Raw genomic sequence first — 19061 nt, 5'->3', positions numbered from 1 at the left:
CACGATGACCTCAGTTTTATCTTAATTTAGCAGTAAGAAGTTAGAGGACATCCAGGATAGGGGCATTACGCACTGTCACAAGCCAGGTTCTTGCCACTTAAGTCAGGCAGAGGAGGCGCAAAATATTTCAAGACTTCAAGAAAAGAGAAACATCTGTAAAAATGGATGCCGTGATGCAGCTACAAATATTTCATGTCACACTGAATACCAGCATTATCAAATATCCAACACACCATCTTAGCCCTTTTGACCAAGAGATAAGATGAGGCAGGGAAGATAACCTGCTAACACTGACAGTCTCAGCTGATTACTTTAAAGAATTAAGACGGCTGTAATTTCAAAAGGTCTTATGATCACAAACACACTATGCTGCCTTATCACCTTACCACACACACACACACACACACTAACTACGAAATTCAAACAATACAAAACAACAAGTAGCTGAGGTGAACAGGGTGGAGCTTAAGAAAAGGACACATTAAACGCACACACAAACAAGCACATACAAACACGCTCATAAATTGGAGCTACATAACACCTTATAAATCTTGTTGACCTTCCTTTTGTAGGGTTTCCTAATCTACAGAATAAATTCATATAATTATGTTTATGCATTAAAACGTCCACTTGTCATATCTGCACTTGTCTGTGCTTACCTTTTATATGTTTGTAGCTATTACTGTGATAGTGGTAAGAGCCATGTGTTTGTGTGTGTGTCTGTGTGTGTGTTTATTTGTTAAACTACTCTCAAGGGCACAACCACACTTATGTCAAGGTAATTGAGGAAATGTGCAAATGGGGACAAATTCTGTGTCTCTAGTTGAAACATCATCCCCCTTAGTGGGGGCTCTATGTTTTCTTCTATTTATTTTTACTTTTTTAATCCCCATCTTGGGGCGCATGGTTCAGAGGTAGAGAGGCTGTCTAGCAACTGCTGGTTCAATCCTCCTCCTGATGGCCCTACAACGGACTGGCGACCTATCCATGTACCCTGCCTCTCTCCCAATGTCAGCTGACATAGGCTCCATTCCCTCCCCACGACCCTTAATGGATAAGTGGTACAGAAAATGGAAGGAGAATCCCCATCTCTATCTCAAATTTTTGAAAATAAATAAGCATGACAGACAAATTGTGTCTATTTGTCCATTTGCCTGTTTGTATGGGTCACTTCTGTTCCTTACAGCTGCTATCTCAAATGCCAGTACCCAGTAATCAAAGTCTAAGTAGAAAATTTTGAAATTTGAGCACAGGAGTCATTCTACAGTTTCTGCACTGTGTAACAGCAACAATAACACTTCCATGTCCTTGGGCATCTGCAAGAGCCCTATTAAAATCCAATGGCCCTACTGTAGAGTGTAACAATGATTACACACGAGCCATTTTCAAGCCTCTGCACTGTTTTAGGGGTGAAGTGGAACCTTGTTAGCATTGACTTGTTTGTGTGTGTGTGTGTCCTAATGTTCTACCTTCCCATACAGGTGTTTTGTGGAACCTTTCATCATGTGATGCCCTGAAGATGCCCATCATCCAAGATGCCCTGGCTGTGTTGACCAATGCTGTGATCATCCCCCACTCAGGCTGGGACACCTCCCCCCATACACAAGAGGACCGCAAGTTGCACCTCCACTCCTCCCAAGTACTTCGCAATGCCACTGGCTGTCTCCGGTTAGCTTCACTCTGTCTCTTATGACTCTGTGTTACAAAATATGAGCACTCTACAGACACTGAACAGCAACGAGCGGTTATGTTTAACAAATCATTGAATGATAAATGTTATTATAGATTTAGAATATTATCATTTTGATATTCAGTAATGAGTTTATTTTTAAACTATTTTAGCTAGTTTAGTCTAGATCTTTCAGATATTCATCCAATTTGGGAGGATTTTTTTTCTCATCAAAGGCAAACTGAGACAGAGGTCTTTTGCAGTTTAAAACACTGTTTATTTTTAGATAATATTGCTATTTTTACCACATAGAAGACTTTCAGAAGTTTTAAAGATGACTCATCATTTTGCAAGAGTAGCTTTTTATATCACTTGAGATATGATGCTGGTATAATAGTCCAGAACCAATGGCCATCTTTCACATTTATTATTAGAGCATGTGTAGGCTACACAACAACTGCACTGTCTTATTTTCAATTATTTTGTAAACTTATCAATGAAATGAATACCCCCATATTTCACAATGATACACCCACATTTCATTTAGGCCACAGTTCAGGCTGCGATTCTGACATTTCCACCAATATATGAAATGAACTTCTCAGGATGTTATCACAATAAATATCCCATTTCATAAAAAGCCAATGCATATATATATATATATATATATATATATGTTCTCAGCTTAACTCAGAGTTTAGTTTAGTTTATTTACATTTATATAGCACTTTTCATACAGAAACTGCAACACAAAGTTCTTCACAGAAATAAAAACAGGCAACATTAAATAAAATATAAAACAATACAATAAATGTTAAGAACCCGGCCTTCCCAACCCACATGACCACATACATGCATGCACCACCCCCCCACACACGTACACACACACACACATACACACAACCACACAGAGACCACCAGAGGTGAAGTGTTGCTCTTGTTTAATGTAACAGGTACCGAAAACTGAACTGTGTAATTTGCGAAACTATACTTAATCGTGACGCAATGCGAGAAAAGAGACAAATACAGTATAGATATATAGTTGATGTTTGAGTGTTCATTCTGTTGTTTTATTTTTTGGATGCTGAGCTTTGATGGGGGACCAATAGCACATCAAAAAATGTCCGATACACAGTCAGCGTGTCTGTGTTATAAATATTTACAAGCACAGACACTGTCGGAGGCATTTCATCATACGGAATGAGTTTTTATAGCATCTTTCCTCTTCAAATGGAGAAAAGCTTTAATATTATCTACAACTAGTTAAAGAGACAATGACAATCTGCATTTTAAACTCTCATCTGACCTTTTTTCTTTTTTTAGATGATAAACAATACAGCTCTGGTTTTGACAGGCACTATAAATGTAAATGTAGCTGAGTGAATATTATTGCTGCTGAGTGATGATAGTGGTTTTGCTAGTGGAGTGTTGGAGTGTCTTTGGCTGTTGCTCAGCCATAGTGAATCAGCAGGATGTGCCATACAACACTGAGCACTGTGGCTGCTTCATATCTGGATGAATCAAATCGCTGTTCTCAGGGTTGCAGTGACGTGATTTGGATGTGCTGTGGTTTTAGTTAGATTGCATCCAAGATGGTAATGAAGAAAAAATATAATTTTACAGCATAACAGTCATTCAATTATTCAAGGGAATAAGCATGAGTAAACAAAATACACACAGTATAAGACGTGTAAATCTTTATTTATTTATTCATAATTAGGCACGTACTGTATTTACATTGGAATTATTCAAATGACAAGAGATGATAATAGTTGCTATCAATAATATTAATACTGTAGTAGCATTGTTATTCTTATTTCAATATTAGTGTTATGCTTGAGTAGATTTATTATTGCATTTAATAGATGCTATTCTTATTATTATTAGCAGCCTTTTTTAATTATTATAATGGCTATGTTTGTTGTAGTGTATTTAAGTCTCTAACTTTCTCTCTCTCTCTCTCTCTCTCTCTCTCTCTCTCTCTCTCTCTATCTGCCCCTATCTCAGTTTTTGTCTGTTTTTCTGTCTGTCTCTCTCTCTCCTGGCCTCTATCCTTTTTGTTCTCTGGTTCTCAAGAGGTTCTAGACCTGCTCTGTTACATGTATTGTGATGAACTTTTGTCATGATTTGGCACTGTAAAAATAAAATAAGATAAGTAAATGAGATAAATAAAAAAACAACAACAACCCTATTAGTTAAACCCCCAAATACAACGAACGAGCATTTACTATGTGGGCATTACGTTATTGACGTACAGATAGCTCATAAGACTCAACGAGCAAATATTAAACAACTGCCAAGACATAATGTAGCCATACAGTCAGTTTGAGCAAGTTAAGGTAATTATCAATCACAAATTTTCTCTGATTACATCACAAGAAGCCCCAGTCTAAAGCAGGTTCTAGACCAGTTCCAGACCAGCAGTGTTAGTGTTGTAGTTTTGGTGACCACAGATATAATGCCATGTGGTCTTTCAATGCACACATATATCAATCAAATGTCGGGTAGGGAACAAGACAGATGTGGCCCCTGTGAGCTTAAAGTAGCTATCCAAATAGCTTGTTTCCAATCACAGCTTAAACCATCACACTAAGGGCGCGTTTCCACTGGCTCACTTCGGCTGGGTCATGGGGGGTAGCGTCGGGTCGGCCCTAACACAGAACTAACAGTTACCATTTTGGTCCCTGCTCCGCTGGGGTTCCAAGCCAGCCGAGCGGGGATTAAATGTGATGTAAACACATAGCGGCACGCTGATTGGGTAACTTACCCTCTTAAACCGTCTACTTCGTATCTTCTTAGCCTCAGCAGAATACTGATCAATCGCTTGGTAAAGTCTTTTACATATTTCTTGGGTGTTCTGTTTCGCTGTTTGAAGCCTTGCCTTTACTGAGTGACAGCCTAGAGGTGACAAACTTTTACAATGACTATTTTATTCGCTCCATCTCTGTGCAAGGCAGCTCTTCTTCTACTACTCACTCATGCAGAGTCCCTGTTGCTCTGTCTAATGAAGCCTCTTTTGTCCTTTTAACAGGTAAGAAAAAGGACTGTTGGTATATTTCTCTCTTCCCTATCAAATTCTAGGGCCAAAGACACCTAAGGAATTGACCCTTCCTTTGCAAATACTCAGAGAAGGATTGATCTCAACCCCCATGACTCATTAATGCTTAACTGTGCCCTGCTCTTTTCGAAACAAACTGAATTAAATGTCTTTCAGGAATTTATTAAACCTTAACTTGTTATTGTTATGACTTGCTCCCCCTTTAAAAAACAAACAAACAAAACTTTTAGAATAGATTTCTTGGTCAGAGTCAGAAACATCACAACAAACCTTTTTGTGATGGCACATATGGTTATACCATCCCAAAGGAACTGGACCACTTGTGATGCCTGAGTGGGCTGCAGGTACTGTTTCATGCTACCACTAGTTACAAAAGTGCTAGTGAAATGCAAAACCAATGGAAAAATCTATCAGATAAGAAGAGAGAATTGTTAACTTCAGAGCAGAAGAAATTGCTTACACTTCCACAAGCAGATTGATATTCCAGCTGTTTGATTGACTTGGTGTTGTACTGATTAAGTGATCCTTTATTTTTTTTTGATCAGTGCAGTTCCAGTTGATTGGACGATTATTGAAAAAAAAATCATCTACACCAATCCCAAAAGAGTCAAACTAGACATCAAATGATCAAAGCAAGCATTCACCTTGAGACAGGAAGTCTGTTATCACTTTAAAATGTTGTGAATCTTTAGCTCAGGTGTCCGACCATTTGTTTTTGACACCATCTTCACAAATATTCCCAAAGTTTGCCCTCATCTCTGAACAGAATGCAACTTATACTAGCTGCTACTATTTACAACCTCTCTCCATTTTGTTTACTCTTCTTTTTCTTCTCTGTTTGTTACAGACATAGCTGTGTGTAACAATGCCTCTACCACCATCTTCTGGCAGCATTACTGAGCCTATTTATTAGTTCAGTTGATGGAAGAAAACCCAATGTACTCTTCCTTTTTGTGACTAATCCACAGTTTGCTTACAATATAGCTTTTTAAAATGAAAGCAGTTTTGTTTCTGCATCTGTGTTGAAGAAGCTACCCACCTGTGGACATTTGAATTCATCTGGTAGTTTTCAGTCTGAGACTTCCATAAAGTTGCCTTGGAAACTTGCTCACTTTTGGCTACATCCACACAACTGTCTTACTTAAAATAGAAGCAAGATCAAGGCTGTTTTGTTGTTAGGCAGTTTACATAATCAAAAGCATGATACCACATCACAAATCACAGACTTGTTTGAAGACAATGGAAACAAATGTGACTAATAGTATAATGTTAACTTGCTATCTCTTTGACACTGAGGGCATGAGCATCTTCTCACCATCTTTAATAGTCTGACATATAAAGTGTGACACTGTCATACACCAAATGTGCACGAGCACATGCTGTATACAGTACAGTGCCGAAGTGTATGGAAGATTGTTGGTTTGCAGCTCATCAATTTGTGTGTTTGTATGTGATTATGAAAGTCTAGTTTTTAGTTGGCCTGTTTACTGATATGGTGTGAATGTGTCTCTGTGTAACAGCAATGTGAGTTCCGCAGGCGAGGAGGCCCGAAGGAGGATGAGGGAGTGCGAGGGCCTGACTGATGCTCTGCTCTATGTCATTCAGACTGCTTTGGGGAGTAGTGAGATCGACAGCAAGGTAGTTCATGCACGCACGCACGCACACACACACACACACACACACACACACACACACACACACACACACACACACAACAATTTTGACTAATTCATATAAATTTGAATAAGTTGTTTGCCTGGGGTTTGTAAGTTACTATCCAGAGGTTTTTAGGACACAGACAGTTAGAAAGGGTTTGATGTCATATCTTTTTTTTTTCTTTCTTTTCAGACCAACAATAGGGCTTTCAAATCATCTTACTGTGCTGGTAGATATACATTTACTTACAAAGACATGTCAGTGAGTTACAGCTAATTAGACATTAACCCAGTTTGCATTTATTTTAATGCAGGTCTGAAACAAGTTACTTACAAAGTCCTGTCGTGGTCACTGAGAGTTAAATATTTATTTTTCTTTTGGATAAAGGTAGTTTTTATTTATTTATTTTGTTTCCATGAAACTTAACTTGTCCTTAAATTTTTTCTTTTGAGGTCACAAGATAGAACCTCTTTTTCTGAGTTTTGTTTGTTTGTTTGTTTGTTTGTTTTACTCTCTTATTACTGCAAGCAATATGATCATGTCCACAGAACAAAATGCAGTTCGATATACAGGTGATTCAAGAGAAACAAATGCAGTGGTATCTCTTCATAACCATTAACCAATTTTGAATTTTTCAATGGAAAGTAAAAATGAGTAAACTTCTTCTTCTTTGTTTTCATATATATATATATATATATATATATATATATATATATATATATATATATACACACACACATTCACACCAAAAAAAAAAAAAATATATATATATATATATATATATATATATATACACATTCACACCAAAAAACACCTCCCTCAATTTTTACAGCGCATATTTCCTGAAGGGCCAATGAAACTGTGACATTTTGTTTGAATAGTGTGTGTGGTTTTTATATGACAGCAAGTATGTTTGTGCCTCTGGTAAAGGAGTGGATTGTCTTCCCAAACAGTTAATGTGGAGCCTTTAATCCACAGAAATCCCTCACACCATTGACTGCATAGCACTGACCAGAATAGGTTTTGTGTGTGTGTGTGTGTGTGTGTGTGTGTGTGTGTGTGTGTGTGTGTGTGTGTGTATGTGTGTATACAGTACTGCATGCACACAACAACAGGTTTGTCTATTTGAACACATGAATGTATATACATACTACAAGTGCATGTACTCAAGTGGGCAGACACATTTATACAGTATGTGTGGTAGGAATTAGAACATCATTTACTCATGCATGTTTATCTGATTGCCATCTGTCCCCCCTTATCTCCATTTCTCCAATTCTTCTCTTTGCACTTTTATTTCTTCCACCTTTCTCTCTCTCCCTGCTTCTCTTCCCCTCTACCACCAGACCGTTGAGAACTGTGTATGCATCCTGAGGAACTTGTCATACCGTCTGGCTGCAGAAACGTCTCACAACCAACAAGGGGGGTCTGAGGAGCTGGACGGTCTGTTATGTGACACTGGCGGGAAGGATGCTGAGACTTCAGGATGCTGGGGCAAGAAGAAAAAAAAAAGGAAGGGTCATGACCAGGTGAGAACTTTCTTGCATTCTTTTTTTCTCACTGTCCCCCTTCATAAGGTGATTCAGTCCAATAACAAACACAGCCCTGATGAGAATACAAAGCAGAAAGCAACTTGTTGCTTGTCATATGAGTAAATGTTGAGTTAATTTTTCCCACATCAAATAAAGACGTTCACCTGGCTACTGTGTATTATTTTGGGTCACACTTACAAAGACAGTTGTCTCACAGTAACAATCACCTAAAAAGGTTTTGATGGATTTGTTTCATTCTTGTTCTCTGTGACATCACTAGTACATGCATTCTACCAGTTTGCTACAATCCTAGTTTACAATAATATTTCTCTTCTGTTACATATTGGCATGATTCTATATGGTCCAATCATTTCTATGACATACCTGAGCCAAACAGCAAATATATGTGAATCTAGGTCTTTGATTTAATGCACCAAGATTTTTTCTAAATTTGAGATATTTACACAGCTGCCTAAAGGGATCAGCTTTCCCTGCATATTATTATCTGACATTCTGGCTATCTGAGCACTGATCAAAAAGCTGATTTAGTTGTTCTTTCTAGATCCTGGATCTGTCCTGGGCCTGTCCAGTTGATGCCAACTTGCACTTTCAATGTAGTCTGAAAAAGTGAGCCCTTTTAGCTCAGAAACTGGCAGAAACCAAACTGCTGCTTTGGAGGAGACTCTAACGTCTTGTCATGTTAATAAGCAATCAGTATCATATTCTGGTTGAGTGGAATACATCTTTACACTTTCGAGTCAAGATAGAGTATTGAGAACATGATGCATCTGGTAGATGGGTCTGGATGAATTGCTAATTAGCCCTAAATATTTCTCCCTTTTTCATTTCAAGCAGTGACAAAGAAAAAAGATTTTGAGAAGTGATGAGCCAAGCATTTGACATGCATTTGTCAAGTGAAGCCTCAACTGAATTTTTGTGTTTCCTAAAAAAACCAGGAATATGAGTGATCTTAAAATTAACCCCGGGATCCAGTCATTAAGGGACCAATTATAAAAATCATAACATATGATGCCCCCATCTGTCTGTCAGTCTCCACTCCAGTGCAGCTGTGGCTGATTATCATGAAGTAGCAATTGGGGAACTTGTTGGGGAGGGCAAAACTCTATCGACTGTGGAGTAATTATAGGGAAGAAGGAGAAGGGAAAGGATGTGTTGATTCAAATTAAATCAATGGTAGAGGAGAGGAAGTCAAGGTGAAGGGGAATGGAAAACATGCAGAAATGAGAGATGAATATGAGGAAGTAATAAGATGAAGAAGTGAATGAAAAGTGTGATTTTTTTTTCTTCCAGCATGTTGGCAACAGTGCAGACTCTTAACAGTTGTCATCCTCGATTACAGTGTATCATAACAGATAGATTCAGGGAAGACTTTCTCTCCTCTTCTGTCTGCCTCTCTCTGTTATATATATATATATATATATATATATATATATATATATATATATATATATATAGTATATAGAAATATACTGTTAAGGGGGGGCTGGAGTCTATCCCATCTGGCAAGAGGCGAAGTTCACCCTTGACCCATTTTCTACAGCTTATCCTGCTAAGGGTTGCGTGGGCCTGGAGCATATCTCAGCAGCCTTCGGGCAAGGGGCAGGGTTTACCCTGGATGGGTCGCCAGTCCATCACAGGGCCAGCACATAGAGACAGACAACCATCCGCTCTCAGAACCACACCTACGGTCGTTAACCTAGTTCCCTCCTGCATGTCTTTGGACTTTGGGAGGAAACCGGAGTACCTGGAGAATGTTCTCCCTGTGCCTGTGTGGATTCTCTCCGGGTACTCCGGTTTCCTCCCAAAGTCCAAAGACACATATATATATATATATATGTATATATATATATATATATATTTTTTTTTTTAATATATATATAAAATCCAAACAGTCACACAGGACAGGAGCTAGTGTAAATGTGCACAGTCACATGACATTAGGTCAAGCAGGCAATCAGAAAATGCCAGGAAAACCAATGTGGAGCAAGAGACAGGCATGGGGCACATGGCTACCAAAAAATACCCAGCAAAAAATAAATATCTCCTGACATATCATTGATGTATAGTATAGCAGTGTATTTCATAATGGCACAACAATATTGGAGAAAATATCAGCTTTCAATAAAAGACCTGGTAGAAAAAACATATGTACAAATAGATGAATGCCGCAATATTTCTGCACAGCTTATGAATAGTAAATAGTCCTTTCTCTTGTTCTTGCCTGGGGGACCATGCTGGCACCCTACCACTGACAAACCATACAGAATTCAGAATGCTTTTCTTTCACTAATTATGTCTCATCTTCCGCAGTGGGATGGCGTCGGCCCATTTCCAGACTTAGCGGAGCCCCCAAAAGGCATCCAGATGCTATGGCATCCTACCATTGTCAAGCCCTACCTTACATTGCTGTCTGAGTGCTCCAATCCAGACACCCTTGAGGGAGCAGCTGGAGCTCTGCAAAACCTAGCTGCTGGGAGCTGGAAGGTACAAACTCAGGGGATATTAAAATTTGGTTGGTACCAGAGAATGTTTGGAAAGTAAGAAATCTTAGCACCTAGTGAATAACATCATACCAGCACCGATCTTTTGATAATTTCCTCACTCTCCTAGAATTTCCTCATGCATGCATGTGTTCAGCCTTTTAGTGTACTGCACAATATTGAAACAATATTTAAAATCATAAAGTATAAATCATAATGCATATTATGGTGGAGTTGCTGGTAAGTATTAGGATGAAAAATATTGGATTATTTTTTTGCTGAAATCTGATATGCCGATACTTAACTTGTTTGACCAATAGCCAATATTTAACAATGTCAATGTTATCTGCATTCAAACACATTTATATTACATTTACTTTTCGTAAATACGTGTAAAAATTTTGAATTGGAAAAATAATGTTTATCTTTAATAGATAAACTCATAAAAAACTATATTTATTGTTGTTTCCTTGTCACTGATGTTGAGCAAAGCTTGGCTGGTATAAGATATATTTTAAAAGTTACCAATCTCTATGGATATCAATGATGTGTGGATATTATTGTGCATGACTAGAAAACCTTGCAGCAGAAAACACCTATTATGTAACTCCTAGTTAAAAAAGAATAATAGCTCATAGTGGATGACAGTAGACGCTGGGATAGGCTCCAGCCCCCCTGCGACACTTAATGTAGGAATAAGTGGAAGACAATGGATGGATGGATGGGTGACAGTAATGGGAGTGTTGCCCATTTGTCATGAATAAAGACAAAAGTAAAAGAAGACATGTGTGAGTAAAAGTGCAATAAAACAAATATATTACCTCTGACCCCTCTCCTCCCTGTCACTGATCCAAGTGGTCAGTCTACATCCGGGCTGCAGTGCGGAAGGAGAAGGGCCTCCCCATCCTGGTGGAGTTACTGAGGATAGACAATGACCGTGTGGTCTGTGCTGTTGCCACTGCTCTCAGGAATATGGCCCTGGATATCAGGAATAAAGAGCTCATTGGTAAGTGACCAACAGCGTCAGAGTCCAGAGAATTCAACTGTGTGACTACCTCGCCTGTCAGCTCAGCTGCAGAAGGTTCTGACCAACTCCTCCCTCCCCTAAACCTACAGATAGTGAGGTGTAACAGTTGCTTGAACAAGCAGTATAAAAGGGGATAAAAATAAATGGGACCTCCACAACCTTGACAAAGTTTACTGTTTTGAAAAAGGAAGAAAAGAACATGACAAAAAAGTTGTTTTTGAAAAAAAATGAAAGCACGTCCAGGTTATCTAAGAATTTTTTCATGCCTTGTGGGGGCAGCACGGTGGTGCAGTGGTTAGCACTGTCGCCTCACAGGAAGAAGGTTCCAAGTTTGAGCCCAGGCTTGAGCACAGGATCTTTCTGTGGAGAGTTTGCATGTTCTCCCTGTTCCTGTGTGGGTTCTCTCCGGTACTCAAGCTTCCCCCCACAGTCCAAAGACATGCAAATGGGGACTAGGCTAATTGAAGACTAAAAATTGACTGTAGGTGTGGCTGTGAGTGTGAATGGTTGTCTGTCTATATGTGTTGGCCCTGCGATGGACTGGCGACCCATCCAGGGTGAACCCTGCCTCTCGCCTGAAGGCTGCTGAGATAGGCTCCAGGCCCACGCAACCCTTAGCAGGATAAGCTGTAGAAAACGGATGGATAATTGTGGGGTTCTTTATTCAGCCTTAATTACATTTAATGTAAACAAGTCAGGCGGCACTGTGGTGCAGTTGTCAGCACTGTCACCTCACAGCAAGAAGGTTCCGGGTTCAAGTCCCGGCTCGGGCACGGGATCTTTCTGTGTGGAGTCTGCATGTTCTCCCTGTGCCTACGTGGGTTCTCTCCAGGTACTCTGGCTTCTTCCCACCATCCAAAGACATGCAATTGGGGACTAGGCTGATTGGATACTCTAAATTGACCACAGGTATGACTGTGAGTGTGAATGGTTGTCTGTCTATATATGTTGCGATAGACTGGCGACCTGTCCAGGGTGAACCCCGCTGCTGGGATAGGCTCTAGCCCCCCCGCGACCCTTAACTGGAATAAGTGGAAGAAAATGGATGGATGGGTAAAAACAAGTCCACTTCTCCCAACCATCTTCAGAATTGTTTTGATCCCTGATAATAAATAACAGACACATTGTTTCGAGGATTATTGTTGTTGTGACTGGAACTCTGACAGCAAGTGTGCTTTTATGGTTTATGTGTCTGTGTATTTACATATAGTTTATTCTTTTAACAGATACTGTTGGCTGGACTGATGGTTTGGTTTTCCTGTAGAGACTGAAAGATGTCTGTCATCAACTCCGATTTTCTGCTAGTTCCCGTAGCAACAATATCCCACTGTATCATGACTCTCCTTCCACTAACTCTGTCTGATGCTTGAGGCTGTGGGAAACAGTAAACTCTGTGTGTGTGTGTGTGTGTGTGTGTGTGTGTGTGTGTGTGTGTGTGTGTGTGTGTGTGTGTGTGTGTGGGTGTGTGTGTGGGTGTGTGATCTATGTAAATGAATGTCCATTCATGCGTATACAGTATACAGTCGTGTGTAGATTATACTAAGCTGATATAACACTGCCACTACGGGCATTTATGTATATTTTTGATAGAATACTGTATAGTCTCTTGACATGATGATGTTTATCAGAGTTCTGTGTTTGTTAAAGCTGGAAATCAACCACTCTTCAAGCAAGTGAAGACACTGATCATTTCAGTTGTCTACAGCATGTTGTGTTTTCTGCTAACTTCAAATGTTTCATCTACATCTGAAAATTTTACTGGTCCCTTGGGACATATATATATATGTGTATATATATATATATATATATATATATATATATATATATATATATATATATATATATATATATATATATATATCCATATATCTCCATATATCCATGTGAATGGTACTTTAGTTCTTGGTTAGTCAAGTACATAGACAATGTACGTCACTGCAATTTTATTTCACACTGGATCTGCACTGTTGTAGTCATGACATGTACATTAAAAAAGTATTTTATCATACTTATATTAATCAGTCAGTTGAACTGAGCAGGTGCTCTCTTGTCGGGGCGGCATGGCTCAGGGGTAGAGTGGCCGTCTAGCCACTGAAGGGTTGCTGGTTCAATCCCTGACCCTGGTGACCATGTCAAAGTGTCCTTGAGCAAGATACTGAACCCGTAATTGCTCCTGATGAGTAGGTTGGTGCCTTGCATGGCAGCCTCCACCATGAATGGGTGAATGAGATGACACACTAAAGCGCTTTGAGTGCCGCTAAGGTAGAAAAGCGCGATATAAAATTGAGTCCATTTACCATTTTACCATTTGTCTCAGCAAGAAACCACCAATATAAACTGGACATAGACACTGAACCTCAGGGTGATGACCCAGTCAGAGTCAGGGGCAGAGGACAGTGTATCGTGGGAAATTATTTCTGTGAATGCTCACAACTGATTGGTCATGTCAGTCTGAAGTCTACATAGTGTAGTAGAGTCACTATTATTTAATTGTACAGATTGAACCAGAAATAATGAAAAAAAAAACCTTGTGTACTTTTGAATTCAAATAAAATCTTTCTGCTTGTAAATGTCACCATGTATCCTTTTAAAAAGTACATTATCTGATGCTTATCTCTTACCATTATCACCTGTGTCCACAGGTAAGTATGCCATGAGGGACCTTGTGCATCGTTTGCCTGGCGGCAGCAATAACAACAACAGTAGTAGTGGTGGAGGAGGAAGTGCCAACAGCTGTGGCCTGATGGGAAAGACCATGTCAGATGACACCATCACAGCTATCTGCTGTGCTCTGCATGAGGTCATCACGAAGAACATGGAGAACACTAAGGCCCTGAGAGACGCTGGCGGTATTGAGAAGCTTATTGGCATTGCCCGCAGCAAAGGAGACAAGTAAGCGGAATGGGATGGTGTTATCAGATTGAATGTTGTTTTTAACAAGACAGGAATGTTGTACATTACAAATTTTATGTTAAAAGTATAGCAAATCTGTTTTCAAGGTTCTGTATGAGTTTGATAACATATAGGTATGATTCGAGATGCGACTCAAACTGTAGAGGAGAGAGATGTGACTACATAAATATGATATTCACATGATATTGATAAATAGTACAGGAATCGATTGATTACTGAAAAAAGCCATGATAATAAAACCCCATATAAGCAATACACTGATATTTAAGTCCGCATTCAGGAGCAGCGAGTCAGTGTGTCACTAATACTGTATATGTGGAAGAGGAGTTGCTCCTCTGGGAGAGCCAATGGTTGTCTGTCTACTGTATATGTGTTGGCCCTGTGATGGACTGGCGACCTGTCTAGGGTGTACCCCGCCTCATGCCCGAAGGCTGCTTGGATAGGCTCCAGCCTCCCACAACCTTTGACAGGATAAGCGGTAGAAAATGAATGGATGGATGGATGGATGGGCTGCACGGTGGTGCACTGTTAGCGCTGTCACCTCACAGCAAGAAGATTCCAGGTTCAAACCCCAGCTCAGGCACGGGGTCCTTCTGTGTGGAGTCTGCATGTTTTCCCTGTGCCTGCATGGGTTCACTCATGCAAGAGGGGACTAGGCTAATTGGATACTCTAAATTGACCGTAGGCATGACTGTAAGTGTGAATTGGAAGTGTCCATCCAGGGTGAAACCCACTTCTTGCCCAAAAGCTGCTGGGATAGGCTCCAGCCCCCCCGCGACCCAGGATAAGCGGAAGCGTATCCTGTTAAGGGGGCTGGAAAATGGATGGATGGATGGATATTTTAAACACGTGTCATGGTCAAAATCAATGTAAGCTATTAATTCCAAAACATGTAATTAATTTGATTATTTTTTTTCAATTGACTGCCCCAGAGGAAAAAAAACCATCAAAATACTGTTTTTTGTAGAATGCTGCTGTATATATCATTTGCTGGTTCAAACAGTGCAATGGAGAGCAAGACAAAGCTGGTGTACATTTTAAAAGCTGTAGCCACTCCTGCGATATGGAGATAAAAGTCAGTGGCATATAGGAAATAATTAGAAGTGAGAATACACTCAAATCAAGGATGCATTGGATACAGGCCTGGAAATGTCTTCCGTTCTTCTATCCAAGAGGATTAGTTTGGCAGCCAAAGACCCCTTAAAATGGAACATTAGATTCAATATCCATGGTTACCAAAAATGGTTTCTCAATCCAAGTAACCAATCTTTATGATAAATACTGTGTCTTGTGCATAAGGGAGGGACTTAACCGAGGTTTGAAGAATTGATCCATCAGAGCTGCAATCTTTTCAGTAATAGACCAAGTAGCAGCAGCCACTAAAGGCAGAAAAAAATAAAACATTGTTGTTCCTCATCCAAAATTTGCATTCCTTTTCTCCAGTGTTCCACCGAGAGAGAAATGCTATAATTATCTTATGTCACTTCTGGGGGTTGAGAAATGGAAACGGTGAATCTACAGATAAACATGTTTCATCTTGAACTTTTTTTCTCGTTGTTTGAAGAAAAGAACATTTTACCTGTGCGTTGCGATCATTGTGCGACCACAGAATTCAAAACAATAACATTTATCAAAATTACTAGATGAAATAAAATATACAGTAATTTCCAAAGCAAGGGGGAGGCCTTATGAGACAATTAAAACCATAGTGGAATGAAATACTGGCCAATCATCCAAGTGATTTGGCCTCAGAACAATTCAAGTGCCATATTTGATGAGATAAAGGAGACATTTTCATGGTATATCGGAGGTGTTTTCTTCTTTGAAGGTTTATAAGTATTTTTACTTGACACACTAGACAAAGAGCAAAGGATAGACAAGCTTTATACTGTTTGTATGTTTCTCCTCTCTGCTGAATTCCCAGACATAGTCCGAAAGTGGTGAAAGCAGCATCTCAAGTCCTGAACAGCATGTGGCAATACAGAGACCTACGCAGCCTTTACAAAAAGGTAATTCTGCAGGGCTGAATGTGCTCTTGCTGCATTAACACTGGAAATGTCATTGTTTTTTCAGAAAACAACAGTGACTGAAAGGAAAACAGGTTGTTAGAAATGATAATGTTGTTAATACATGTTGGTGATATTCCTCTCCAGGACGGCTATTCTCAGTACCATTTTGTTGGCTCCTCCTCCACAATAGAGCGAGATAGACAGCGACCATATTCTTCCTCTCGCACTCCATCCATCTCTCCTGTAAGGACCTCACCCAACAATCGATCAGGTGAGCATCCCCCCATCCCAAGACATACACTCCACCAGTATCCCTTTTGGCCTCTTGAAATATTTATGGACTATCAGGACAATATCTTCCGCTGTGTTTACGGGTTATGGGGTATGTTTGTTTTTAATGTCAGTGACGAGCAAAGAAAAATTATTAGGAGGTTAATACTAATAATTTTTTTTTACGGCCAATATAGCTCATTCTACAGTTTGCATTGATACCATATTGTTGATAATCTGTGACCATAGAATATAATTCAATACCTAATTAATAAAGAAATGACTTAACATCAACTATTTAATGATTTTTGTCCTCCACATTTCCGTATATATTATACAAATTCAGGAATTTTTGTTGTAAAATTGTCTCAGATTATTTTCTGTGTTTTTTGGGAAATCAGATGCAATACATGTGAATTCTCCCTGTCAAAAAAATTCTTCCTCCAATTAGTCCAGAACCACATAAATGTAGCATTAAGAGTCCCTGTTTATATTCTCATTTCCATTCATGTAGTTGGCATGAATGAAAGCCAGCTTCTCATGCCTCACTATAAAGTGGACTTGGCCTTCTCTGTATCCTAGTCAATGTCACAGCCTTATCTATTTTGACTCCCTGTGAGTCTCTCAAAGCCCTATTGTGTTTCAGGCAAATGGAAATGCCTGCACAATAGAAACAGGTGCTGCAACTGTAGAAACAGCTATGTTGTCAGAAAGTAGGTCCTCCATGACTTTCCAAAGTAAAAATCAATCAGGATAATAAGTCCAATAAATCTCAAGTCATCAGTAAAATGATGAGACAATGGACTCAGTAGAACTTTGAGAAACATAAAAGTTGAAAGCCAAGAAATAAACAAGTACAGAAAGGATAAAAGAAAGATGCGGCAGCAAGAGTAAAGTAGATGTGCGAAGGAGGAACGACTATTCTTTTACCTCTTTGAAATCGCACCCTGTTCCAAAAACTAGACTTCAGAAAAATGCACACCCTCGGAATCATCATACAATAGGTCAGTCTTTCGCACTCATCCAGAATGATGCACAGAGGAAATCATAGTGAAGCCTTGGAGTGCTTTGGCTTATTTGGTGAAAGTACACAACGCAAACCCTCAGACACTCAGAGAGAAACAGTTTTCAAATCATTCTGGCCTCTGGGCTGTGAAATGACTCCAGTGTAGAGTAGATAGATGTCTCCCGTAGTCCTTTCCTGGCCATTCCAAAAGTGTATTGATGACAGACTAAAGGTTGAAGATATGCCCTCTCTGTTTGCTTTGGTGTAGCAAGTGCCCCGGCATCCCCCAGGGAAATGATGGTATTGAAGGAGAGGAAAGCAGAGTACGAGCTGACTGCCAATGCCAGTTACCGTGGCAACAAGGGGGAGCATATATCCCGGAAGGATGGCATGACAGGTAGGAAATTCCGTTTTGCATTTATAATGCAAAAATATATTTCAAAATTTGAAGCTCCCTGTTAGTGTTGGTATTTCAGATGGCCACAGGGAATTTTGAGGGAATAAATCATATATGCTCTAACGCCAATTACAGTAGTTTAGCTTTTTAGCTTAAATTGTGAGTATTTGGTAAGGTATGGAATAAAGTTATACCTTGACCTGAAGATGATTGTACATAAAAACATGAAGTGATGTGAAGTATGACGTTTCTTTGCACATTTGTTGTGCTATAATTTTGTTTTGATGCAATACAACATAAATAAGTTAAACCAGTCAAAACTTTTCTCAAGTCATAGTCACTGAGGTCACATGAGAAACATCAGCCCAGCTTGTATTCATGTTGGTTGATGAGTCAACCGGTATCTAAAGCCCCTTTCACACTGCACCAAAAACAACACAGGGTTTTCGGCACTCTGAAAGGGTCAGCTCGGCACGTGGGTCCAAAAACTCGCATTGACACGCGTTTTTCAGTGTGAAAAGGGTATATGTTGATTGTTAAGGCCAGGGGGACCCAAATGTGAATGGGTGTTAAGCTTCTTAGGGAGGATGCTCAGGATTGTATTGTAGGTGGGTGACATGTAACGATGATGGCCTCCTCCTCTGCTCAGGGATGGTCGCTCCATCCTCTCTCATCAAAATCTGTGTACCTAAGGAATGTCCCTTCTCCTTCAGATGTAAGTGGACAGCAGTCTTGATCTGAAGTTTCACAGCAAGCAAAACAAGTCACAACAAGCACTTTTCCTTGAATCTACATTTAGTTTTGATGCAAATATCCTCTGGTATGGACTAGTTGTATTGAAGAAGACAACAAAACAAAACTCTGTTTGGAACATTCTCGTTCAGCAACATTATAAAATCACAGCATTACGAAATCTGGTAAGTACGATACAAGTAGTGTTTGACCTGAAACAAATCAAATGCTAGCAGGAAAACACCCGAGTTTAGCATGACCGCCACTAACTTGGATTGGCAGCAAGAGTCA

The 19061-nt window shown here is 39.6% G+C and overlaps 1 protein-coding gene across 8 annotated transcripts in view; it reads left to right on the top strand.

Annotated features, from left to right (window-relative positions):
* Positions 1 to 19061, top strand: part of ctnnd2b (catenin (cadherin-associated protein), delta 2b) — a 212241-nt gene that overhangs the window by 179423 nt on the left and 13757 nt on the right. For 5 of the 8 annotated variants that reach the window (XM_086205172.1, XM_086205171.1, XM_086205174.1 and 2 more), the window contains 9 exons: positions 1482 to 1668; positions 6248 to 6365; positions 7730 to 7912; positions 10247 to 10420; positions 11272 to 11422; positions 14086 to 14335; positions 16272 to 16365; positions 16510 to 16636; positions 17910 to 18038. In XM_086205172.1, the coding sequence (XP_086061298.1) occupies positions 1482 to 1668; positions 6248 to 6365; positions 7730 to 7912; positions 10247 to 10420; positions 11272 to 11422; positions 14086 to 14335; positions 16272 to 16365; positions 16510 to 16636; positions 17910 to 18038 (1413 nt within the window). The remainder of the gene's footprint in view (positions 1 to 1481; positions 1669 to 6247; positions 6366 to 7729; positions 7913 to 10246; positions 10421 to 11271; positions 11423 to 14085; positions 14336 to 16271; positions 16366 to 16509; positions 16637 to 17909; positions 18039 to 19061) is intronic. The other 3 variants (XM_086205179.1, XM_086205173.1, XM_086205175.1) reach the window with 1 other exon arrangement.

This window comes from Aulostomus chinensis, chromosome 5, assembly GCF_037954235.1.
Source record: "Aulostomus chinensis isolate RoL2024-O1b breed Wild chromosome 5, RoL_Achi_v1.0, whole genome shotgun sequence".
NCBI classification, from domain to species: Eukaryota; Metazoa; Chordata; class Actinopteri; order Syngnathiformes; family Aulostomidae; genus Aulostomus; species Aulostomus chinensis.
The sequence above is the reverse complement of the archived record's forward strand: the minus strand, read 5'-3'. Positions and strand labels throughout refer to the sequence as shown.